This window comes from Mus pahari, chromosome 16 (assembly GCF_900095145.1).
Source record: "Mus pahari chromosome 16, PAHARI_EIJ_v1.1, whole genome shotgun sequence".
NCBI classification, from domain to species: domain Eukaryota; kingdom Metazoa; phylum Chordata; class Mammalia; order Rodentia; family Muridae; genus Mus; species Mus pahari.
Window position 1 is genome coordinate 49155914 of NC_034605.1, and position 27831 is coordinate 49183744.

The window sequence follows — 27831 nt, forward strand, 5'->3', positions numbered from 1 at the left end:
GTCACGCATCTTTTTGACTTCACCTTCTTAGTCCTCAAGAAGGGAAAGAGGATTAAAGTTCTGAAGCTTACTGCTAGAGTGGGCAGCTCGCAGTTCCCTGCTCCACCTCTCTTGATGAGGGGCGGCGGGGGCGGGGGGGGGGGATGACACCCTCTTGGTTTCGTTCTCTGTACAATGTAGAGATTCCTCCCCCTCCCCACCCCACCCCCGCTCCCGCCCTGCTGTGCAACCATTCCTAAAGTGGACTTTGCAAGTCGAAAATGATTTCCAGACCCGCTGGCAGCCACAAAGCTATTTGTGGTCCTGGGTGATTTTCATCCATGAAGCGGGGTTTATTTCTTGTGTGACCATCCTGTGGCATTTAATTGTCTTCTGCTGGCTGTGTACATCGTGGCCTGCCCCAGGCTGTTGCTGATGTGATGCCTGGACCAGATAAGGGGTATGGGGGCGTGCCCCGCGGCACAGGCAAAGAAAAAGAAATGAACGTCCAGTCCAGCAGGTTGCTTAGACTCAGCCCTTCCTTTGCCTCCCTCCTAGAAGAGATTTGGATGGCTTCTCAGATCCTTTCCCTTGCAAAAGTCACATCCTCGCTCACGCTCACTCAGGTCCCAGGTCTATGTGACTGTGACGCCTGTTTATTATGGCAACAGTTTCCAGCAACTGCCCAGATGCTGAGCCTGGAGGTATGGGAGGAGGGCGTGCTGGGCCCTGACTGGGGAACAAGGACTCCAGGACAAGATAGAAGCTCCGGGGGGGCACGGCCTAGAGAGGAGGAGCCATGGGCTGTGGACCTTCCCAGCAAACGGAGGACCAGAGCCAGAGCCGCATACCCTCTCCCAGGAAGGGCTGGGAAGAGGGATCCAAGGTAACAGACAATCACACACAGACCTTGTGGGAGCACACGCCTGGACTACATAGTGAACACTGCAGCTGCGTAGCAAGACACTGTCAGAGAGAACAGAAGGGAGGACACAAGAGGAGAAAAGAGAGGATAGGGTGGGGAGGGGAGGGGAGGGGAGGGGAGGAGAGGAGAGGAGAGGAGAGGGAGACTCAGATTTCCCACACTTCCACACTTAGGAAGCTCTGAAGTGATCTGGAGCCAGTGGGCAGTTTACCACCCTCTTAGTAGGTCTGTGACTGAGTGTGAACCAAGAGACAGCAAGGAGTTTATTTTGCCACTGTTGGCTGGTGTCTCTAAATCAAGAAAGTGTGCGTGCCTCTGTATATCTGTGTCTACAGACACATGCCTGAGGTCACAGCCCCGGCAGGCAGATGCAGGTTCATGGGAGGGGTAGTGGTTTCTGCCATCAGCCTAATGTCTCATGCGAAGGTGGGAGTTCCTGAGCAGGACCAGCTAATGTTAGTCCTGGAACAGCCCGTCCTCTGTATTTCTTTACAGCACACAGAGCTCTGTCAATCATCCATCTACATCGTCTAGGTTGTTCAGCTTTTGGGGGTTGGGGGGACAAAGCTAGAGGGAACCTGGTTTTTAAGATTCCCCTTCCAATCCACTGTGCCTCCGCTTGTATCATTTACCTGGAGATATTGGGGGAAGTTCCCACAGGGCAGTGGGGGTTCAGAAGCTGGGTTGTTTATCATCCTTCCCCAACTCTACAATAACAGGCCCCGACAGACCTAATAAGTTAGGCTTGGCCATTTATACCCCATCAGCCCATTAAAAAAAAAAAAAAATAGTGGAAAGTAGAAAAATTTTTAAATTTTTTTCAATGTGGCCACATTGGAAGAACAAAAACAGAGATTCAAAGTCTCCCCAAGTCTGTCTTTGGAGTCCTGAGGCGACCTGTTGGTCTGAACTGAGGAAGAGCTGGCTTTGTGGGTGAGGGTATTTATGCCAAGCCTGAAGACCCAAGTTCAATGTCCTGGTGCCACATGGTAGATGGAAAGACCTGACTGCTTAAAACTATTTCCTGCGCTCCATAAATGTGCGCACACACATACGAATGTAATTAAAACGTTTTAGGGCAAGAAGCACCGATAATGAATCAGTCCTGATCCTGGTATGGTCTGGCCCATCACCGACTCCATCATGGTCTCAGCTCCAGACTCTGTCAGACCTGTGTGGAAGAGCCAAAGCCTGCCTCTGACACAAACTCAGCCGTTCCTTCTCCTAACCTGAGACTTGGGGAGAAATTCCAACTTCTGGGGAACCCTTGTCTCACTAGTCAAATAACTAGAGGGAAGGGCACAGGGTCTCTTTAGAATTCTTTCTCTTCTGTGAGGAAAGTTATATAGTTTCACCTATAGAATGGGCATCTCATCGGTATCAAGACCTCAACTCATCTGGGTGACCCAAGGAGCGGGCTACCACATACTCCATCAAAATTGCACTTTCAAAGAGTGAAGGAGAACTTGCAACTCCTTTTCTCAGGCTGGAGGAAGCAGCTCGCAGCCACTCAGGGCCACCGTTTCCACAAGGCATTCTTCACCATTTCCACAAGGCTGCTGTCCACTGTCTTCTCATGGTGTGAGCGTGCTCACAGGCCAGTGATGGTACCCCCCGCACGGGTGTGGCACATCTGAGCCCCTGGAGCAGATGTAAAAAGCAAGCCTGAAGGATGGGGCCTTGTCGCTCAGTGGGGAGAATGCTGGCCTAGCATGCAAAAATCCTGGCTTTCATCCCAACAATGCAGAACTCAGGTGTGCTAGTGATCCCAGTGCCCAGGAAGCAGGGGGATCATGAATTCAAGGTCATCCTCAGCTACAGAGTGAGTTCAAGGCAAACCTGGGACACACCTGATAGGACACACCTGATAGGACAGAGCCTATCTTTAGATAGATAAATAGATGGGTAGCCAGCCAGCCTACTGGGGTGTGCTACAGGGCTCCATAGCTCAGCCCCTAGTGCTCTGAGAGAAGCTTGTGCCCAGATGCCACCCATACAAATGCTATGGTCTGCTTTCTGTTCCAAACAGTGATTGTCTGAGTTTAATTAAGGTATCAATACTTTTTTTTTATGTAGCCAAGGATGACTTTGGGCACAGGGTCTTTTGCTCTTCTTGTCATAACCGAACTGCTCCACCAACACACTGCCTCCTGTCTTCTCAAGAAAGCCCTCCCCATCCTGTACTAACCCTCTACCCTCGCTTGCTAATGTCGTGTTCTCTGTACTACCCCTCATCTCCACAGACTCTTGCTCTTCCAGGCCAAATGACCTACAGTGCTTCCTTCCGGGCCTGACCACACCTCGCTGCCTTTCCCATGCTGTTCCCTGGCCCTATGGAAGGTCATTCCTAGTCCTGTTCCTCAGCAGGACTAATGAGGGTTCAATCCATCCCTCAGCGCAGAGCTCCACCCCACCCGGTGACACAGCACTATCCTCTGCTTTGAAGGCCCTTCTCTTCCACAGGCTCATGAGTTCCAAGGCAGCTCTCTGGGCACCTCGGTTATTGTTGCTTTGATTCCACATTTCCCCTCTCTTTTCCCAAAAAAATACATTTATGAAATTTAGATTAACTATGCTCAGACTACTCATCTATTTAATTTCTCAGGTGGGGTTATATGTAGGAAATCTTTCACTATTCATATTTCTTTTATAGCTACTTTCATTTGCTCCACCATGTAATTATCACTAAATATGGTTTTATTATATAGACCAGGTGTCAGGGCCACAAGTCAAGTCCTTCCAAGTGTTACCTATACTAGTCAGAAAGATTAGTGTATTTGTCAAGCCACCACAGAGTCTACAAAGGGTCCTGGATGTTTGTCAAGTTTTCTTTCTGTTGCTGTGACAAATAACATAACTAAAAGTAACTTGGGAGGGGGATTTATTTGGCTCACACTTCTAGATCGCAGAGACTTAAGGGGGCACTTAAAGCAGAAACCATGGATAAGGCTATTTATTGTCTCATTTATAGGCTCAGGACATCTGCCTAGGGAATGGTACTGCCCACAGTAGACTGGGACCTTCTGCGTCAACTGACAATCAAGGCAGTGTCCCACAGACGTGCTTATAAACCAATCCTTTAACTGCTACAGTGTCCATTTCCTGACCCATAAAATGACAGAAATGGTATTTATCTTTGTTGCGTTCTTATGAGAATTGAGTAAGTTCAACTCACATAAAGTGCTCACACCCATATTTCACACAGAATAGCAGCAGAAAATAAGTTAGGGCAATATTTTTATTATCCTGATATAAACCCTTACCAGTCTTAGCTTAGATGTCCATGTTTACCCTTGAGCTAACCCTGACGCCTGCTCCAGCTTTCTCCTGCCCACGTGCCTGTCTTAAGCAAACCTTCAGCGGGTACTTTCTTTTCCACCCCCAGGAATCACTGTACCCTCTGTTTTTCCATCAGGTTTTCCCTTCTCCCTGTAAAGGTAACACATCCCATCTTTTAGGCAATTCCTTGTCACTCCTCCCTTTGCTGCTTCTGGACACCTGCTCCTGGCCACCATGCTGGCGAGCTTGACCTACCGTCTCCTGTTGGACTGAGGAGAGAGCTTACATTGTTCATTTGTTGTATCCTCTCTCACCGTGAGCTGTCCCTACAGACAGAGCCGGTCTTTGCCATTTTATCTATAGCACACTGATTCAGACAAACCAACCACAAACGGACACCTTGTGATCCCATGCTTTCCCCTCCCCCACCCCCCAGATCCCCTACTTTGTTCTTGTCTTCTGGCAGCTTAATGGGAGTAATGATGGTGACTGGGAGGAAGCTCAACGTTAAAATCACTGGAAAACAGACTCACTTGACTCCCGAATACATCTTCTCTTCCCATGCACTTGACTTTGCAAATCTGAACTGGGAAGGGTAGGCTTATTATTAATTAAGCACTCAGTGACCATTACTATAGCAATGCCTCCATGACATTCCCTCGAGTTTAGGAATTCAGTGATATCAAATAAATAAATTAATTAATTAATAAAAACACTGAGATGAGCGTGTTTGCGTATATGAAGCATTTACATTTCTTCTCATTCTTTACTTTGGAATATATTCTAAATTAAAGCCCTTGGGGGTTGTCTATGGACCTCCAGCTCACTTTTACCGTTGTCTCAATAGGTGTGAAGGCATTGCAGGAAAAATAATGCATCATACCAGGAAAAGCATGAGCAGCTTTTCTCAGTAGGAGAAATGTTCTTTTTTTCTATATGAGAAACTCAACATTCCTGGCCTAAGATTAAGAGAAAGAGAGAGCTTAGAACTTAATGAGTGATCATGGAGGATCCTTCATAGTTTTCCCTAACATCTGTTAAAAGGCTTGCTTTTTGACCGCAAAAAGGACTAAGTTACATCTTAAAATGGTACGTATGCATGTGTATGTGCAGACATGTCTGTGTGGGTACACATGTGTGTGCTGGGGGTGGGGGCGTGTGCACACGTGCATTTGTGGAAGCCAGAGGTCAATGTTGGGTACCTTCCTCTGTTGCTCACTACAATATGAGTATTGCATTTTGTATATTGTGTGTACACACCAGTGGAGGTCGCTGAACAACCTGTGGAAGTCAGTTCTTTTCTTCCATCAGGTGAGTCCCAGGGATCAAACTCTGGTCTGTGGGCTTAGCAGCAAGTGCTTTTCCCAACTGAGCCATCTCCTTGACCCTGTGCCTTATTCTGTGAGAGAGTGCCTCTCACTGACCCTGGCGCTCATTCACTGGCTAGATTGGCTAACCATAAGCCCCTAGAGGTTCCCTGTCTCTGTCTTCCGACGCTGGGACTACAGGCTCACACTGCACTCAGATTTGTATGTGGGCATGCTGGAGATCCAGGCTCACGTCCTCATGTTTGTAAACCAAGAGTTTTGCCTGCTGAGCCATTTCTCGGCCCTCTTTAAATCTCGTTAAAGAGTCAATCCTGAGTGGGTTTTGAGGGGATGCTATCTGTAATTAAATTACTGGAAGTAAATTAGCAAAAATTCTAGTTCTGAGGAACAAAGTCTTCCCATAGGTCCACAGGCAAATGTATTTACACATGCTGCTGCTTGCGAAGTGATTGAAGATTTCAGCTCAGGGAGTATCAACAAGTAATTCCTGCCAAGCTGTTTGGAAAATATGTTTCCCAAAAGAAGTTACAGAAATACATACAGTACTTACACTACTTAAACACACACACACACACACACACACACACACACACACCATAAAAATCAAGCAACAGACACCTGCCTATAGTGAAACTGGTGTCTTTTTTTAACTGATGTTTTATTTCAGAATGCTGGTAACTCTCTCACAGCTGTCGACTTGGGACAAGCTGTTTTTAATGCTAAGTTTTTAATGGTAAACTTGACAAAAGTGTTATCTCCAAGGCATTGAAATATACAAAGTGTAGAAGCACATTGACCATATACTTTGACAACTTCATCCTGGGGGTGGGGGGGAACCTTCCATCCTCCTTCTGTAACAATACCCAGTACCCTTTCTTATGTAATACAGATAGGTCAATAAATATGTAATACATACTAGTGTGACAATATAAACCTTGCACTCATAGGCAGATCTGAGCACTGCTGTCCACATCCCCAATGAGATTCAATTATTTGTCAATAATGCTGGTGACTCTTACAGCTACCTCAATCTAGATCATGAAATGGGGCCAACGTTCCTAAAACGTGTTACAAATTGACATGTCATTTGAAAGATGTTCTTAGTTTTCCAAAGAGAAAAACCTTTCATCTCTTTCTAGAAACTGAAGGCTGGTATATGTTAGGGGATGCTGAAAGATTGTGTTCTGTCTGTTACACATTAAGTTTTATCCACTGCCAGGACTCAAAAGCGTCTGTCTGTAAACACAAATGGGTAGAGACCCTTGCTGGGTTTCCCATCACAAACTAAGCAACTCTGGTGATGAGGAAACCATTGTAAGGTCATTTGAATCTATTCCAAGCAGAATGTGGGGAAGAAAGCCAGCTCTTCTGGTTTATTCACACTCAAATTTCCGCACAGTTCCTAAGTGGTGTTTTGTCACAATTTTAGTGTGGCTGTCATTAAGCCTCTTATATTTTTCAATATCTCTACTTAGAAATGCTAAATGACAAAATCATTCTTTACAGGTCCCATTGTACATTGATGGTTTAAAAAAAGAGAGAGAACATGAGTTGAAAAATGCAATGAACTTGTGAAAATATCCCTCTTACTATTACTGACTTTAAGCATCTGAAAACTAGGGAAAGAACCCACAATAGGGCTTATAGATCTTTAAGCTCAACAGGAACTATGACCCCCTGAAAGGAAAGCATCACAGAGTATCTTGGTCAGCTATGTCAGCTGGACATATCCTAAAGCTACTTGAAGGCTTTAAGCCATCCTTAATTGAGGGATTTCCCAGTCAGATTGGCCTCTGGGCATGTCTGTGGAGGGACTGTCTTGATTGCTAATTGATGTAGACGTAGAGGATCCCATCCCACTGTGAGTGGCACCATCCCTAGGCAAGTGGCCCTAGACTGTATTGGAAAGCTAGCTAAGCATGTGCCTTCAAGCAAGCCAGAAAGTGATTCATGGGCAACATTAAGCCATGGTTTCTGCTTTTAGTTCTTGCCTTAAGTTCCTGCCCTGACTTCCTCCAGTGATGGACTGGAAGTAGAAACAAGATCCTTTCCTTTCTTCACCTACGTCGATTTGTTGTTGTTGTTGTTGTTGTTGTTGTTCAGGATGGTTTTGTCACAACAAGAAAGAAACAAGAGCAATCTCTCTCTCTCTCTCTCTCTCTCTCTCTCTCTCCATATCAAATAATACACATGCATGTGCATGTTATATATTGTGTGTGGTATAAGTATGTTCTATGTATAGGCTCTCATGCTGGTTACTTTTATGTCAACTTGATACAAGCTATAGTCAGCTGAAAAGGGGAACCCCCAGTTCAGAAATACTTCCATGAGACTGGGTCATAGGCAAGCCTGTAGAACATTTTCTTATTAATGATTGATGGAGGATATCCTAGCCTACTGTAGGTCAGGCCATCTCTGGGCTGGTGGTCCTGGGTTCTATAAGAAAGCAGGCTAAAGGAAGCCGTGAGGAGCAAGCCAGTAAGCAGCATTCCTCCATGGCCACTGCATCAGCTCCTGACTCCAGCATCAGCTCCTGACTTTTTTGAGTTCTTGTCCTGACTTTCTTTGATGATGAACAGTGGTACGGTAGTATAAGCCAAATAAGCCCTTTCTTCCCAAGTTGCTTTGGACATAGTGTTTCATCACAGCAATAATAACCCCAACTAAGACAGCGCTTCTCAGGAGTCTGTTTTCTCATTATTGGTGATGATGCCTATGACGGTGAACAGATAGAAGAAAAACACACTACATTTTTATTCCTTTGCTATGAGACTATGAAAAGTTTCACAGGGACCTGTGTCTTGTATTAGTGGCTTGCAGACTATATAAAAAATGGAAGAGGGACTTATGAATTGGTACAGTGCTTATGGAGAACCCTCTAGAAATAGATAGAGTATTGAAAGTGCACAGGCTTTCAGGTAGAATGCATACATCTGGGAACTGTAACAAAATCAGCTAACAATTATGTATATGAACAACTATAATTTTAACCTGGTTTATAATACTGAAAAATTAGAAGTCCCAGAAATGGGCTAAGTAAATTATGGTGTGGTTACATGGTCAACTATATAATAACAAACACTATTGTCCATAAATAACTACTTTTCACCATTAAATAGAATGAAGTCAAACTGGGTAAATGTCTCTAATATATTGTCAATGTGGAAAAATGTATCGCACAAATATATGACTTCACAAAGAATCTAACCTATTTCATTTTTAATAACAGTTTAATTGTAGTATAATTCATGTACTATACAGCTCATCCGTAAAATGTGTAGGTGATAGCCATTTGTGTCATCTATTTTCAGCACATCCTTCCCCCCAAGAAAGACTATCTATAAGCAGCTGATTCTCTACCCCTCACTGCCCCTGCTCCCACATCCCTTTGCTTTACATAGTCTCTGAACCTACTTACCAAGACTGAGTCTACTTGGTCTGAGCATGAACAGACTTTGTGACTGGAGCCTCTCATTTAAGAAAGTTTTTAAATGTCAATGTTATGATGTGTGTCAGTATTTAATCTCCTGTTCTTGTTAAATAATATTTTTGAATGATTATGATACACTTCCTTTCCCTAACCATCAGCTGATAGACATTTGAGTTGAGTTGTTTCCACTTTTTGAACATTATGAATAGTAATTATAGGCACCACACACAAATTTTTTACCTGAACGCTCTTTTCGTTTTGCTAGGGCATAAACTAGGGAGTGGAGTTTTCATGCCTCGCAGTTACTCCATAATTAACTTTCTGCAGGAACTTTTAATTTTTATTTTATAGTTCCCCAAGAACTGAATGATTCTGAACTCCCTTTCATTGGCTTTTTAGACAGTTCTAATTTATCTTTTTTAAAGTCTTCAATGAGGAAATATGCTTAGGGGACAATAATACCAACATGTTGATAATGCTTCTGTCCAGGGGTTGGTATTTACCATTTTCTACTGAGTCTCTGTATCAGTCAGGATTCTCCCAGAGGAACAGACCCAGAAGGATGATTGGATGAATGAGTAGATGGGTGGATTTGTATGACAAAGGAATGCTTACAGGAGACTGGTCAGCTATACCCAAACTCTACAGGATGGGCCAGGAACAGGCAGGCTAGGGGTGAAATAGCAGCCTATAGTCATACTTTCTCCTCCCTCCGGTAGACCTCAGGTCTACTCCAGAAGCCTTTCAACTAATTAGAAGAGACCCACCCAGACAATCTAAAGAATATTCCCTTCATTGGGGAAGGATGTGCTGAAAATAGATGACACAAATGACTGTCAACTACATATTTTAAGGGTGAACTATATCTCTTCTACTTTAAGTCAATGGGTTGTAGATACAATTATATCTGCAAAATCCCTTCTCCACAATGCTTAGATTATATAGTTTGGCTAGAAAACTGGCTACGATAGCCTATCTCAGTTGATACAGACTTGTATACCACCATGATTCTCTTCTACATTATTTGGTTATTTTAATGGGTTTTTATTACATGCTAAACAACAAAACCTGCATTTTTTAAAATGTTCATTTTTTTTATATCTATCTCTAGTTTCACACATGATTTGGTGTCTGTGGTCTTGTTAATCTTGGTGTCCATAGTAGGGCTCAAAATGGTGACTTTGGGCCCTACTGTGCAACCCTGTCATATGGGTTAGACTAAGACTTGTAACAAACCCTTAGCTGTGAGTCCCCATAAAAATTCTAAAAGCTGTGAGTATAGCTCAATGGTAGAACATTTGCCTACAGCCGACATACAAGGCTCCAAATTTGATCTTTAGCAATGATAAAAAAAAATAAGAGAAAATTATAGAGTTATATACTTCTAAAGGAGAGTCACACAGATGAAACATTTCTGTTCCAAAACGAGGAGTGGGAAAGAAGAAGAAACCAGATTGGAACTCAGCAGGGCAAACAGTAAATTCCCTTTTTACGTTGGGCATCAGACACATGAGGTGGCAAGATGTGGACTTCAGTGGCTTGGAGAACCCCAGCCCCGCAGCCTTGGTGGCCAAAGCCCATACTCCTATCCCCAGCCGCCGGTGATCACTGGCAGAAATTGCCTCAGTACACGTTCCTTGTTCTCCATGACATTGCAGGATCTCTGTTGCAGCTTAGGCTTCACCTTTGCGACCTCTTGTTATTCCCTTTCAGGGGCACAACTGCAAGCACATTAACCCTGCCGTGTACTTGCTTGGCTCCTCAGACTTTCCTTAGTGAACTTGGTGGAAGCCTCCAGCATCCCAGAACTCTTGTCTTCTAGATGTCTTAAACGCTAGTGTCATGTGAATGCCACCAAGGACTGTTCCTAGGGGGAAATACCCTCTGAAGTCTCTATGTACATGGATGGCTAAACACAGAAAAACATCTTCAGGGTAGACCTGTATAGGCAGATTCTCCAAAGCTCTCATCTCAAAACCAAGTCTTTCATACGAGTTACAATGAGCCACTGATGGATGCCGCGAGGCCAACTCCTGAACTTTCTTCTAGGCACTTTCCCTATTATCTCAAAGCCAAGTACTTGGTGATAATTTCCTTACCAACTATAAACATAGTCCTTCTCTGTCTATATGGCTAGGTTTTTTGGTTTGTTTGTTTGTTTAATATTCCTTTGGCTCTGATTTTGGTTACCAGGTCTCACTGTAAATTAGGCTAAAAGAAGCCAGCAATATCCATGCCACAATGTAAATATATTCTTCCTGAGAATGTTTTCTAGTAAATTAGTCTGTCTGTCAACTTGAAATTTAGCCTTACACAAATCCTCAGGACATAGGTAAAATGTAGAGTCCTTTGCCAGAATTTAAATTTATGGCCCCTTGTCCAATCCTCACTAGAGTTCTTATTTCCATTTGAAACTTCACGAGGACATTTTTACTCTCAGCATTTCTATTGATAATCTGGACTTCTATGGTCCATTCATGATTTCCCACTGAACTCTGCTTACATTATTCTAAGCTCTTTCCAACCTGTATCTCTAAACTTTCCTAAATTTCTACCAATAATCCAGATCCATAAGGTTCTGAATCACACAATCAGGAGTGGTTCCACTAATGGGATTCATAGTATCAATAATTTTCCATGTTTTCTATTACTATGACAAATGTTTGAGACAAACAACGTAAGGAGATTATTTTTGCTAGAAGTTTCAGAGGTCTCCATCCATGGATACTTGGTTTCATTGCTGTGAATCAAGGCATAAGAGCAAAGAGCGTGATCGAGCAAAGTTGCTCATCTGATTGCAAATTGGAAGTAGAGAGAGCAAAGAGCAAGGGTCTGAAGACAAGACTACATTCCTTAGTGTCTTATTTTCTTTAACTATGTACCACACCCTAAGCCTATTCAGCTATGATTCATCAAGGAGTCATTCTACTGAGCAGATTATCATTCTTGTGATTCGGTCACCTCTCAACAGGGCTACCAGCTGGGGACCAAGTCTTCAATACATGGCCCTTTAAGGGCATTTTATATTTAAACCATAACCCCATCTCTCTGCCTGTCTCTTATAAGAACAATTGTGATTCCATCTGGGGTTCTTGTGAAAAATTCTAAAAGGTTTACCATCTTGGGAACATTACTTAATCACATCTGCCAGCTCACTTTGCTGTATACCATAACATCCACAGGCTGTAATTTCTAAAGAGAGTACTGCAGACACTAACTGGTAAAAGCTCACAAAGCAGTCCTATATTGTTCTTTTCCTAAGAAAGCTTGACCCTCACTAAATTGTTGTCTTTTCACAGGCTGATGTCAGAGTAACTTCTTCCAAAGAGAATTGCAGTCCCCAAACTGAAGCTGCATGGCCCAAGGACACTGTAGACAACACCAAAAGTCTGGACCAACAAGCACAGATAGGAAGCTTGCCTGGGACTATTCCAGAAAATTCTCCAACTCCTAGTAAAACAAACAAGGGAATAAATTCAGGTAACCTCTGCCTCTGTTCTTGTTGCTATCTCCCAGACGTCTGGCAGACCTCTAAATATATAATGCATGTATCTGACATCCCATTGATCACTTCTTTTGGGGGTCATAGTGTACTTTCTATGGCAAGGTTCTTATCTCCAAGACATTAGAATTTACTCTTAGGCCTTTATCATGTGCGTAAATACAGCTAGTCATTAATCTTGTGGGTGAAGTAATTAAAGCCATCTTAAAAAAAAAAAAAACAAAAAACCCTTGTTGAGAATTGAAAACACATTTTAGGAGTAGAAATCACAGGGCTTAAGGGAATGTAAACCTCACAATGTTGTCATCTTCTTAAGGGAAATGTTTACATTTGTAAAAATAAATAAAACCTTCACTAAACTGTCCCCCCTAACTCTCCCCATCTACAACATCAGAGAACACTCAGTAAAAACATAAAAGAAGCAATTATGATCTGGTGTGCTAGTTCAAAGCTATTTGTGGCCCTTGTGAGGCAATGCTGTGGTTTCCCCTCCTTTGAGCTCCGTCTTGCTGTTGACTGATGACATGGTATTTATAGTTGGTCAGCCTTTGGAACAAAGTGACCAGCACAGATCTGGAGGGAATGAACATTGTTTTAATTTAGAGGGAAAACATTTATTTCACATCCCCATTGTTTCCTCTCTGATTACACGTTAGGATCAGGAAATAGCCAGGATTGGAGCCAGAGTGATGGCTTAGTGGTTACTAGCCCTTACTGCTGATACATAGAACCTGGGTTTGGTTCCCAGAACCCATGTCAGGTAGCTCACAACCACTTGCAAATCCAGTTCTAGGAGATCTAACCGATAGAATAATGCTTGCATTATACGGGGGTACATATCCGGGTAGAGGTGCATGTGTGTGTATAGAGGCCTAAGGTTGATATCAAGTATCTTCTTCAGTTGATGCCTGCCTGATATAGAGGCAGAATGTCTTGAGGAAGCCAGCACTTAATGTTTTAACTAGCCAGCTAGCTCTGGGGATTCCCTGTCTCTGCTTCCTGCATGCTGGGATTCCAGGTAGAATCTGATATGCACACATCTTTTCTTCAGATTCTTGGGATACAAACTCCAGCCCCTGTGCTTGCAAGTGCTTCTCTCGCCAAGGCTCTTTTCTATCTTTTAAGACCTTGATATATTCAGGCCTTTTGTCTCCTACTCTGTTCCTCCATTTGGGTGGTTTTATTAAGTCTCAATTGTAAACTAATTAGATTAAGAAAGGAAGGCATAGGGGCTGGTGAGATGGCTCAGCGGTTAAGAGCGCCGACTGCTCTTCCAAAGGTCCTGAGTTCAAATCCCAGCAACCACATGGTGGCTCACAACCATCCGTAACGAAATCTGATGCCCTCTTCTGGAGTGTACAGCTACAGTGTAGTTACATATAATAAATAAATAGATAGATAAATAAATATTTTAAAAAAAAGAAAGGAAGACATAAGACAAGCATGAGACATACATATCTCAGCTGCGTCTGTAAGGATGATTCCAGAGTGAATGAAGACCCACAGTGGATGTAGGTGGCCTCGCCCCAAGAGCTGGGGTCCTAGACTGAATTAAAAAGGAAAAAGGGAGGAAACTATGAGAACTGTCTTTGCTTCTTAGTCAGTGTTACAGACCAAACTGCTCCCAGTGTCATGCCTTCATCTCCATGAAGACCGTACTTCTCCCAACTGTGAACCAAACTAAAACCTTCCTTTCTCCCTTAAGTTGCTTTTTGTCACAGCAGTGAGAGAAGTCACGAACATACTTCATAACAAAACAGAAGCACAGGGTTATTTCTAACCCCTCGCCCTACCTAATATGCTCCAATGTTCCAAAACACAGAAGAATGAATTAAAATGATTGGTATTTCCTAAGAACTTCTGTCTAGGGTATTTACTCTACTTATTAAGACAAATACTTTAGCAGAACCACAAGGCATTGGGTTGAAATGATTACATTCACTTCCTTATGTTAGTGATATTTTTTGGAAACATCTGGGAGAAAGATGGAATACCTGTGGTCCCACTACTCCTATATCATATTTAGGAAAGAGACTAGTGAGGCTGAGAACTTGGTGTTGAAATTGAATTCAGTCTCAGTTACCACTCTAACAAGTCTCACCCCCTTGAGCAATTAACTTATATCATATCAGTGTACTTCTTGGTAAAACAGGGACTAGAGACCTTCTCTCACAGATCGGTACTTGAACTGGGTACTATATAGATAATAAAGCATTTAACATAGTAAGGTGAGTAAACACTCAGTAAGCAGTCATCGTTACTATGGTAACCCTTCCTGGCAAGCCCACCTTTTAACAATCGTGAAACCAATAAAATCATTTTGAATCTACGGAGGTGTTTACTTATGGCCTGTGCACTGAATTGTCCCTTATGTTACCAAGCTCTGCTTATGTGTTTGAGCGCTTTCTATAAAAATATGCAAGTACTTGGCAGTAAGAATGGGCTCCATTTCACATACCTATGAGGCTGAAGAGTCAGCCCTGGAAAGTACTGAGCTGACTGGCCCTTTACTGATGCCATGTGATAGTCAGTCAGAGCCCTCTCTCGTGACAGGTGGATTAATGGTCTGAAATGAGAAACAGCTGGTCAGCATGTGTAGCTGTCTCTGCATATGTTTTTCAAACCACAAAAGCTCATGAAAGTTGTCTTTGTAACCACGGAGGTTGGGAACAGCTGCAAATGCCTCCATCCACTGACAGTAGGCTTTTGGAAGAGCACTTACTGCAGATGGCTCTGCACAGTGTCATTTTCTGACTTGAGAAGCAGGGCCATCTTTGGGACAACAAGCAGGCACCCTTTATTTTATGATGTGGTGGTGTGGAAGTGGTTGATTGTTCGAATGGATGATTTGCAATGAGGAGGCCTCTTAAGAGGGCAGTTCATAAATCCTCCACTGTGACTGGCTCCAGGGTTCATCTTTAAAGTCATTAATAAGATCTGAGCTGATCATGCTCTAGCTCCAATTCTGGTCTGACTCAAGGACTCTTTCAGAAAAGGCATGCTTTCTCTCTGTAGATTTAGCAGATGGTGAAACTGTATACCAGGGCTGCAGAACCAGACAGCCCTTGGCAACCTTGTGCTGTTTACCTTTTGTATACAAAGCATAGAAACCAAACAGCAGCTCATAAGAGTCACCAGAAGAATGTCTCACGCCTTAGCTGGAGTTGAGCCTTGTAATTAGTGGAGCAGATCAGTGACATCCAACCAGAGTATATGGACGTTGTTACAACAAAAAGGCTGTCCATAGCAGCCCAGAGACAAGACTTGATTGTGGTCACATGCGACTGGCTCAATAAAGAATAGATTATGCTGATTCTTTTCCTCTGTAAAGGCAACAACAACTTGAGCTTCAAAAAATTGCAGAGCTTTATAATGGAAACCAGATACTAGGGCTGGAGATGGCCATTGCCAACCTGAGTTCAATCCTCGGGACACCCTTGGTGGAAGGAGAAAATCAACTTCATCAACACACACACACACTCACACATACACACTCACACATACTCACATACACTCACACATACACACATGCACTCATACACACACACTCTCACACACATACAGACACACATACAGACACACACATACACATAACAGATAGATAGATAGATAGATAGATAGATAGATAGATAGATAGATAGATGATAGATGACAGACAATAGATATGGGATGGATGGATGGATGGATAGATAGATAAATATGGGATGGATGGATAGATAGATAGATAGATAGATGGTAAAAGTGTTGAAAAGAAACCTAGATATTTAGAGAACACTATTGAGACAAGATTTTTACTCACTAACTTGTATAAGGCATGCACTTAGCATTTTTAAGTTCTTTACTTTGTGTGTATGTGTGTGTGTGTATGTGTGTGTGTGTGTGTGTATGTGTGTGTGTGTGTGTGTGCATGTGTGTGAGGATGGTTCATGTGTGTGTTGTGTATGCTAGAGCATGTGCGAGAGCACATGCCTATGAGCATAGAGCTAGGAAATGATGTCCAAGTATCCTGATCTATCACTTCTCACCTTGTTCCCTGGAGACGGGGTCTCTTGCTAGATCTGGAACTAGTGTGACAGCCAGCAAGCCCCAGGGATCCTTTCGTCCAAATCCCCTGTTTCCTTGCAAAGTGCTGGAGTTGGAGATATGATGACTATGCCAGACATTTTACATGGGTGCTGAGGATTTGAACTCTGGTCCTCATGACTTTGCAACAAGCCCTCTTACCCACAGAGCACTCTCTCTGTCCAGTCCCCATTGGCATTGAAGTGATAAATTCTTTATTCTTACATTTCTCTTTCTTTATGCTTTTCCTTTTAGAAGACCCAGTGGCCAATGGATTGACCAACAAGCCCCAACTCCCGGAGAGTTGGGAGCGGCCAAAGTCATCAGACATCCTGGAAGAGCTAATTGTCCAAGGAATCATACAGAGCCGGAGCAAAGTATTTAGAAATGGAGAGTCGTATGATGTCATGGCAAGTAATTTTGTAATTAACATTTGCTTATACCTAAAATTAGCAACGAAATGTGATAAATCACAACTCATTATTTCCAGTATACAGGGCCTATGGTATAAATGGTAGCATTTATCTAAGCCAGATTTGTCCTCTATAAATTCCATTATTTCTCCGCACACTGTGATTCTCAGTGGATTCAGAATCACCCTGATCATTAATGATTAATGAGGCCAATAAAACATTCTTCAGGCTTTACTAAATTTGGGCATAATAAGTCCCAGTAAATAACGAGCTTTCATACTATCAGCAATTTTTATTAAGTGTTGCCTTGTAGAATATAAAACTAAACTGCAGTTTATCTGAAAGGAAAAACAAAACAAAATACCAAAGCACCAGCAGATGTGCTGACATAGGAACAGGTGTGACCATGAGGAAACAAGATTCCAGAAATTGTCACCCTGCTACTTCTCTTCATTGATTCATATTGTTTTGTCTTTGTTTGACATTAACGTGAAAAATATTTTTCTTCTGATTTTAACTGATTTGATGAACATCTCCAGTTCTAAATTTTTACTTAAGTGAATGTGTGTCTGTGTATATGTGTATTCAGTCATGTGGGAGATGCAGTGTGTGTGTGTGTGTGTGTGTGTGTGTGTGAGTATTCATTCATGTGGGAGGTGTGTGTGTGTGTTCATTCATGAGGGGGATATGCAGTGTGTGTGTGCGCGCGCGCATGTGTGTGTGTGTGTGTGTGTGCCTGTGTGTGTGTAGTCATTCATGTGGGGAATGCATTGTGTGTCTATATTCATTAATGTGGGGATACAGTGTGTGTGTGTGTATATGTGTGTGTATATTCATTCATGTGGGGAATGTAGTATGTGTGCATATTCATTCATGTGGGGCTGCAGTGTGTGTGTGTGTGTGTGTGTGTGTGTGTATTCATTCATGTGGGGAATGCAGTGTGTGTGTATTTTCATTCATGTGGGGCTGCAGTGTGTGTGTGTCTGTGTGTGGGTGTGTGTGTATGTGTGTGTATTCATTCATATGGGGAATGCAGTGTGGATGTATATTCATTCATGTGGGGATGCAGTGTGTGTGTGTGTGTGTGTGTGTGTGTGTCTGTGTGTGTGTGTGTGTGTGTGTGCACTGCATACATTTGGAGATCAGAGAAGAATCTAAGTCCTGGGATGGTTTCCAGCTATTATTTGAGATAAGGTCTCTAGCATAGAACTTTACCACATAGGCTGGCCCACCTGTTTCCAGGGCTACCCCTGGTTCTTCATCTCATCATTGGGATCACAGATGTGTCTCACTGTGTCTGGGGACACAGCACACACACACACACACACACACACACACACACACACACACACACGTTTTTATAGGGATTTGGAGGGGCAAAAAGATCACAGATCAAAAAATGATAAATAAAATGAGACAAATCAGCAAAGAAAAGTAACGGCAAGAACAACTTCTGGAACCTTCTGTTTCTTCATGGTCTCATAGGCTGACTCACGTCTACAGCCCTAAAGTTTTTAGTAAGTTCTGTATAAAACTCTGAAGAAAAGTAAATAATTTGGTTGTTTGTTCTTTTGTTTTTAAGTCAAGGCTCCCAGCTATCACTTGAGTCGGGCAAAAGAGAGGTTAGAACAGTGGTTCCCAACCTTCCTAATGCTGCGATCTAACACAGAGCTCCTTTTTTTCCTCTAAAAAATCAAACCTGCAAGGTCATTGGCTGCTGTTTTTCTGCCTGAGTCAGAAAGCAGCCACTTGAACTTTTCTTCCCCACTTGAGGAAGGATCTCTCTAACAAAACAGGTATTTGAGTGTGGCTTATGCCTAATCCAGGGTTGGGAGGAACATCCCCTCCTGTGGGGGAGGGGTACCATTCAGTCTTAACAGCTGAAATGTGGGACAGCTGATTAAATTGCATCAACAATCAAAAAGCAAAGCATGCTAAATATGTTCAGCTCACCTCCTCTTTTTCTTACAGTTTAGGATCCCAGCCCAGGGAATGGTGCCACCCTCAGTTCTTCCCAGCCTAGGGAATGGCACCACCCACAGTTCTTCTCATCTCCAACAACCTAAGAAAGATATATCAGAATGGGCTAGAATGTGGTGGTATGCTCTGATTGGGTGTGTTCGTTAAGTGAACCAAAGATGGCTTTAGTTGCTGGACTTCAATACTTTGATAGCCAGACTTGGTAATTAGCCTCAGAAGGAGGAAGTAGCCAAATAAGGGAATAGACTTTGGGAATGCAATCTAATAGTTTTTAGCAAGGCAGAAGGAATTGGGGAGAAGTACAGAGCCTGCCAGAGCCATGCTCACCATGCTTAAGCTGGCCAGAGTCCCATCAGGGACTTTGTGGCATCATAGTCTTTATCTGGAACCATGAGCTAAAACAAACTTCCTTCCTGAAGTTTCTCTTATCAGGGTGTATCACAGCAAGGAAAAAGTAGAATGTCATTTGACATTTCTGCAATATTTTGAGATCCAGTACAGTTTGGAAGATGATAAATATCTGATTGTATTTGAATTTACCAGAAAAACAGCTGTAATGAAGGGAAGAGGCTATTCCCCAACTATGGGTGAGTCTCTGGGGAACAAAACAGAAACCATGTCAAAAGATGGGAGAGCAATTCCAGTGGAGGGAGACCTACAGAAACAGTCTGTTGCTAAGCGATGGCTCCTCAGGGGAAATGCAGTAACTCCTTGATGCTAACATGGGGGTGGGGGTGGGGGAATACAATCACAGCTCACATTAGCGAGCCAGTTACCGGAGGTGAATGAGTTCTGACTTCTACCTCACAAGAGAATGCACAGGTTGGTTAGGAAGAAATCCATCTATTTATGAAAATGACGGGCTTGACTTTTGATATCTTTAAGTGAACTCGAAGTAAATTCTGCTGTGATATAGGACAGGACAGGGTGGAGTATGGTAGGGCAGGGTAGGGTATGGTAGAGCAGGGTAGAATAGGAAGCATGAATAGGATGCTCTCGAAAGTACTTCATGTCACAGTTCACAAGTACACCACAATTTTTTCCTCTGTGGTATGAAACCTGCCCGCTCCAGTATAAGCCAGGTTTACAACAGGCCAGAGAGGCAACACACGCACAGCCCTGTTTGTTTTATAACCCAATGTCCTGGTTTTTAACCTGACATCAGAGTTAGAAAGATTTTAAAATACTGAGACCCAGATCCCACCTCGAACTAATGCTTGAGCATAGGACATGGCTGCCATGCTTTCAGAACCTTCTAGAAGACTCCATGGACAGCCCAGCCTGAGAAGAGCCACTGTGGCCATAAGCCTGCATGTGAAGCTGTGTTCATCGCCAGGGCGGGAAGGGCCGGAGCATTTGTAATTGTAGACCACAACCGTTTGTTGTTAAAAGACAATTCCTGAAAATACATTTTTAAGAAAGAAAAGACTGAGATCACCCCCCAGAAAATCTCAGAGATAAAGAGGAGGAGATGTGAGTGCTGTGGCCAGAGCTGAAGCCTCGTCCAGCTTGTATAAGCTTGAGTATGTGACATAGCACATGCCTTGGATAGTTGGTGGAAAGTTGGGGACTAAAATAAAAAGATCACAGTTAAAATAGAACAATGGACGGGGAGTCGTATAAAGTCTGAGAAGTTACACTGTTCATACTTGAAAGAAGAGGGTATTTTTAGAAAGCTTCATAATTGATTAAGAATCGAACCAAGGAACCAGGGGAAATACAAAGGAAATAATTTTTAAATGGACACAAATGCCAGCGTTTAGCAAGAGGCGATGCTTCCAGCAGAATGCTCAAATGGTACTTCCTCCCCGCTCTGGGGGAATTTCAGCTTTGTTGGGTTTTGTTCTCTGAGGTAGAATCTTGCTGTATAGCCTAACCTCTCTCAAACCTGCCATCCTCCTGTGTCAGCTGACCATGTGCTAGGATTACAGGTGTGTGCCACCATGCCTAGCAGGGAGAAAATGAATGCATGATACTTGCAGCTAGGGTAAGTGTGAGACTGCTTGAAAAAAATAAGCATATGGTGTGGGGCACTGGCATTCGCAAACACAGGGGAACTCCAGATATATGTCTCTCCTCCCCTGCCTCTTCTCATCCTTCACCCCATTTTCCCTTGAGGTATGAAAGAATAAAGGATGCTGGAAGTGAGGTGCCTTCATTATACTAATCTGGGAGCATCTTAGGAAGTCAGTCTCTCCCGGCTTGTCCATGGAATATCTGTACCCAACACAGCACCTTCTCTCCTTTACCTATTTCCCTCTATTTTATCACATATGAGGTCCTCTCTGGATAAACAGTTTTCATGCATGTTTGTACTCTGAACTGAGGTCCCCAGAGAGGGCCACACCAATTTGCATTGAAGATCTGGTCTTGAAAAATTGGTGAGCTCCAGGTTCAGTGACAGCCCCTGTGTGCCAGCTAGTTTTATGCCAACTTGACACAAGCTAACGTCATCTGAGGGGAGGGAGCTTCCATTAAGACAACCGTAATGCTAGGCTGTTGGCAAAGGGCATTTTCTCAGCAATTGATGGAGGAAAGTCCAACTCATTGTGCATGGCGCTGTCCTAGGGTGGTGGTCCTGGGTTCTATAAGAAAGCAAGATGAACAAGACATGAGAAGCAAGACAAAAAAAAAAAAAGCCCTTCTCCTTGTCCTCTGCATCGGGAACCTCCAGGTCCCTGCCCTGCTTGAGTTCCTGTCCTTCAGTGATGAACAGTGCTGTGGAACTGTAATGAAAAATAAACCCTTACCTCCCCAGTAGTCTTTAGTTGTGGTGTTTCATCACAGCAATAATAACCCTAACTAACATACTCTGTCTCAATAAATAAAACTGAAAGCAATAGAGGAAGACACTCAGCATCCACCTCTGGCATCCACATGTGCACATATACACATGCATGCATACCTGCACACACACACACACACACACACACACACACACACGAGAGGGAACCAATAAGAAGCTGACTATTAGCTCAGAGAAGGAACCTGCCAGGTATTTTAAAGCATTATAATGAGTCTTGAAGTGACTGCATTGTAAGTACACACAGATGTATGTGACTGGGTCAATGTGTGTGGTGGTAGAGATCAACTTCTGCATCCACACATGCCTGGCTTACATGCATTCATGGATGTTATTGCTTTCATGTACCTTTGACCTCAAACTCACACCCCTGCATCTCTTAGCATACGTTGGCTGCTTTTCACAAACTTGGTGAATTATTTACTAATTCCTCCTGCCTGGTCAAAGGTTATTGTCATCTCTGTTTCTGGACTGGGTCACCTTCGCTGTAGTTAAGGACTTCCCATGGCAGCAGACTCTCTAATATTGTATGCTGAGCCTCCTGGAGAGGTATGGAGGAAACTGGTTGAGATAGGACTCAAATAATATGCCAGTGACCACAGCTAGCGACCTCCCTCACCGAGGGCTTGGAGGCCAAAGGACAGGCTGCAGGGAGCTTTGGCCTCTTCAGTGCAGGAGACTCCCTTAGGAAGCATAACCAAGGTGGGTTCATTTGTAGGTCAAGAGCTAATTAGGAAAGCCCTAAGGAACACGCAGCGGATGTAAGGCAGACCTGCACGGGTATCGTGGCCAAAAATGTGATTCATCTCTTAGCACCTAGTGTTGTGCTCAGAGTTCTCAGTCTTCTGACACTATTCCCAGTGAACACAGTTTAGCTGATAGCTTCTCTAGACTTCAAGGTATTTGAGATTTCGAGTCTAGACGTCTCTGTGCATAATGCGAACACCATTAAGACCTGTAAGCGCCACGGTTTCAAAGATCCTGCCTACCCGAACTTCATCTGTAAAGAATACAGATCTGTTTATAGGGCTCTTTTTTTCATTTTGTCTTCTTTGTCTGTCTTGAAGCAAGGTTTTGTGTCACCGAGGCTGGCCTTGAACTCACTATTTAGCCAAGGGTGGTCTCACTGCTTCCACCTTCTGAGAGCTGGGATCACAGCCACGCACCACCACGCCTGATTTATACAGCACTGGAGAGTGCTGTATACTGGAGTACTGGAGAGTTAACCAAGATCTTCACTCACATGAGGCAAGCACTCTACAAAGTGAGCTGCCCCTAGAGCCCGATTGCTATGGAGGTGGTTTTAGCGTAACATATCAAAGTCAAAAAAAGGACAAGGGCCCTCAGAGGTACAGTCCACGACTCAAAGGGAGGCAGAGGGTTAAACCTTAGGCGTCGTTTTGGGGTGGTCACAGGAAGCATTTTCCCCTACCAGAAAACCCAAACTGCTCTCAGATCTTTTATTGGCTGGCAATTTCTGTCAAGATTCAGACTGTTTGGAGATGTCTGGCTTGCCATTCCCTAATTGGCTCTTGGGTTGCCGTTATCTTTTAGCCTTCTGAGAGCGAACATGCCTAATGAGGGTTTTTGTGTAAATTTCAAAGTATCTCTAGTCTGAGCCTCCATAGCAGGTAGGTCCCTCTTTCCAGCAAGTGGCGTTTGCCAGCAGGAAGCTTAAGAACCAGATGTCATAAGAATAACATAAAATGAGGGCCAGGGGGAACTTGCTTTACTGAACAGCTCAGTTTTTGTGGACTGAAAAACCTCATACTACGTAAAATCATCCCAATGGTTGTAAAGAACCACGAGTTCAGTGAGAGTTTTCCTTCTTAAAGACTTTCTGAGATGGGCCTGGAAGGGTGGCTTGTTGGTTTAGAGTACTGGATGCTCATCCAGAGGTCCTGGGTTCAATTCTGAGCACAGTGTGGTTCATAGACATTTGTAACTTTGATTCCCAGAGACTCGGTGCCCTTTCTAGTCTCTTTGGGCACTACATGCACGTTGTACATACAGGCAGGCAAAACACCCATAATAAAATGAAAAAGACTGTAAAGACTTCCTAAGGATCCTAGATCTTAAAAATGGCAATCCCCTGTCCCATCATGATTGTGTATGCTTCAGCACTTCCTGTTCTGGTTTGTCATCTGCTCCTGGCGCCCTTCCTGTCTGCACACCTCATTGTGATAATTCTGCCAGCGGCCGAGATGTTACGTGTTGCCCCTGAAAGTAGGCACTGGCCTCACTGAGATGTAGTTGCCTTTACTAAGTGGGAATTGCAGGCTTTCTCCTCTCTTGAAAACAAATGAGAAGAAAACCTGATCCTGTGAGAGGCTGTTAGTCTGTGTTGCCGATGAGGACATCAAGTTTACAGAGTGTATTAACTGAAAGTCACTTTTGGGATCCAAAAACAAGCCTGAGTCCCATCATTGGCCTTTCTCTACTATGTCAAATGGCCTCTCTTTGTCTGCCTGATCTATTTTCCTTATTCTGATGAGTCAGTCTTTAGGAAATTATAATAAATATTAATAGCTCAGTTGTCTTTTAAAGAAAAATCTCTATAGAGATGTTCCAGAACAGTATATTGGTTTATTTTAATGAACTCTACGTCTTATTTTATGAAGATTTGGAGTTCATTAAAAACTACACCCCACACTCATAATAAATCTATATACACTGACCTAGAAAGGTGTCTGTACTAATTGATGAAAGCAAACATGGGCAGTGTGTATTTACATCTTATTTAGTATTGCAGATGCCATGCATATATATATATATATATATATATATATATATATATATATATATATATATGTCTGCCTGTATATGCCTGCATATGCCTGCATTTGTGCCTTTTACTATCTCCTTATTGCTGGTATTACAACGCATGCCATCTTGTCTTGCTTTTTCTATTTGCATTGTGGGAGGTGGGGGTCAAACTTTGGTCCTCATAATTGTGAAGCAAGTAACATTACTGACTGGACCATCTCTCTAGGCTTTGCAAAGTCTTTGGTAGGTAGATGGATTCAGAATAAGTACCCACTTACCTTTCAGATTTATATATTTACACGCGCACACACACGCACACATGCACACACACGCGTGCACACACACACACAGAGAGAGAGAGAGAGAGAGAGAAAGAGAGAGAGAGAGATTCTTGCAGAGAATATCCAGAAAGACACAGCACACTCTTTCAAAGGAGGAGCTGTGGAGATGGCTTTGCAGGGAAAGCAATCTCTGAGGACCTGAGTTTGGCTCCCTAGAACCCACATAAAGCTGGCTGTGGTCATTTATGTCCATATCATCCCAGCCCTCTGACAACTAAGTGGAAAGTGGAGACGGGTGGATCCCATGAATCTCTAGGGCCAGCAATCCTGCATAAGCAGCAGTAACTAAGTGTTCTCTGAAACACAGTGGGGGGCAAGAGCAGCCATTTGAGGCTAACCTCAGACCTTCATCTATGTACCATAGGATATGCATACCTACACACACACACACACACACACACACACACACACACGGCAGGGGGAGTGGAGAAAAGGAGGGAGGGAGAGATTTGAAAACTAGGTTCCTATTGAAGGGTGGATGGGGTGACTGAGGAGAGGATTAGCATTTCCTGTTCTAAATGCATGCTACATTTGCCATATTTTTGGAGAACGATGCAAGTTAAAACCTTGTAGCCCTTTATTATAATTGTATTATACTTTTACTTTTCATAACTAGATAAGTAACTAGAACGTCACTATTGCTGTCCTGAACTGCTGAAAGAGTAGCCGTTCATATAAAATGAGAATTTTTTTTTATACTTCTGTCAAATACCAATAGCAAAGCCTAGCAAAGTGTTGTTGCTCAATAACAGCTAATGATCTCTCTCCAGCATAAGATCAAAAAGTAATAAAAGCTAATCTCTAGCCAAGTGAAAATAATTTGTAACACATGGAATATTATGAAATCAATTGCTATTACTGAAGATTATAGATTAATCAAACAATCTGAATTTCTTATGCTGAGCTAGACTTTCACACATCCCACCTCCATATTTTTTGTTTAGTTTTCAGCCTTGAGATCTCTGTCATGAGTCCTCTGCCATCTGGTTCCATGGTGCACATTCTTGGCCCTTGTCCTAATAACCTGGTGTTTTGAAGGCATGAAATACATTTTACCATTGAAACTTCTGTGGTTGGGCCACCAAGATTTCTGTGTCTCAGCAGGTAAAGATACAGATGCCTAAGCTGGAAAAGGGAAAGTGACCCCATAACGTTGTCCTCTGACCTCTATCCACATGTAGATACATATCCATGCCCTTGCATACATACATACACACACACACACACACACACACACACACACACACACACGCGCGCGCGCGCGCACGCAGGTACGCATATTAGTAATAGTAATAATAAAATAATTCTGATCTTAACAGATTTCAAGTTTTTATTGCATTTATCTGCCAGCTGAAAGTTTATGTTTTGAAATATGCATTTTAAACGGTTTCTCGCTCCTGCTCCTCTCCTTGGCCAAGGCAATAAATCACGTCTCTACTAAAAATGAAATGTCTTCCTCCAGGTGGACACTACTGAAAAGCCACTGAGGAAGCCACCAGCCAGACTGAAAAAGCTTAAGGTGAAAAAGGAAGTGAAGGATTTCACAATCCAAGACATAGAAGAAAAGATGCAGGCGGCAGAGGAGCGCCGAAAGGTATGAGCAGTGGTTGCTGACTCAGAGGAGCTACCTGCTGGCTCGAATGAGCATGCGCCAGACCTGGCCTATCAGCAGCCTGAGACAGACGACAGACGGCATGCGCGGATTCTCTGCATTTCAAAGACCTGTGTGCTTCTTGCACAGGACACAAGGCTTTTTGTCCCCCCCCCCCCCCCACACACACACACACCTCTCAGAAATTACTTTTGAGTTGTGGAAATGACGCAGCACCATGAACTCCGTTGAAAATTGTTGTTTCATCTATACAGCCTAAATAAATACTGTTCATTATTCTGAATAAAGTCAACTTTGGGGGAATTTACCATTGGGGTTATAGAAAAGAGGACAACCCGGGCAGGGGTGGGTACTGAGCCAAGAGTGAGTTCTGACGACCACCAGATCAGCTCCTGCAGTTGTGAGCACCTGAACCCACAACCAGAAGCCCACCGTCCCTCAGGAACATAGCTTTAGTCTCATGTCCTTCCCATCTTCCTTCCTGCTTGGTAGCCCTGGGAACAAGGACTAGACTACAAGGGTAGTCTGTAAGGATAAGCCCTATGTTTGTCTCTTTCGACATGGGTTCCCCCAGAAACCGTCTGTGCCAAGGCTGAGTAAGCGAAAGTGATCGTGACAAGCAATATGAACAGAACGTGTAGAAAATCGTCACCAGGGTTCTTTTTCATTCTTTAATATTACTTTTCAGACAAAAAAGGAGGAAATAAGAAAAAGGCTACGGAGTGACCGGCTTCTGCCCACAGCTAACCCTTCAGACGAAGCTGAACCACTGGGCAGGGTGGAGGTTCCCTTTACAAAAGACCTTCCAGCTGTGAGCGCCCCTGCTTTGGAGAAGTCTTATGTGCAGGAAGCAGAGCCACTGAAGAGGAAGAAGAGTGAAAGTGATGCGGCCCAGATGAACCGGAACTACTCCTGTACAGGTTTGGAGCTTGTGGAGTCAGACATGTATTACAACCAAGAGGACAATATATTCTGATAACGCCGTTTTAAAAATAGGTTTCACAAAATGATCCATGCTCTCCAGTAGCAACAGTCTTAGTGTGTCTTATAGTCTTTAAAAATGACTGTCTCTACTTATTTAAAGACTTCTGCCCTGGATTTAGGGACGGTTTTGTGAGCATCAGGGGATGGATTTTAGTTGAGTGAATTAAAGGCTCTACTTACCAAAAAGGGGTAGCTTCACAATGGCTCCAGCACTAGAGATCTTAGATTCGAAGTCCATGCCAGCTTACCTAAATTACGTTTGTGCCAAAAGAAATTGTCCCTTTTCATTTCTGACCTTGGACGCGCCTGCGGATGAGTCCTTTATGACAAACTGCATAGATGTATATATTACGTGTTTTAATATTCTGTGTGTTTCTTATGTTTTAATTCTCTGTTGTTAAAGAATAAAGCAACGCCTTGAAGTTGG

At 43.2% G+C, this 27831-nt stretch overlaps 1 protein-coding gene across 1 annotated transcript; it reads left to right on the forward strand.

Annotated features, from left to right (window-relative positions):
* Positions 1–680: 680 nt before the first annotated feature.
* Stmnd1 (stathmin domain containing 1) lies at positions 681–27831 on the forward strand. Its single transcript, XM_021216141.1, has 5 exons — positions 681–865; positions 12241–12421; positions 16764–16915; positions 26271–26402; positions 27109–27831. Exons 1-5 carry the CDS (start codon positions 779–781, stop codon positions 27394–27396), a joined length of 840 nt encoding a protein of 279 aa, XP_021071800.1. The 5' UTR covers positions 681–778; the 3' UTR covers positions 27397–27831.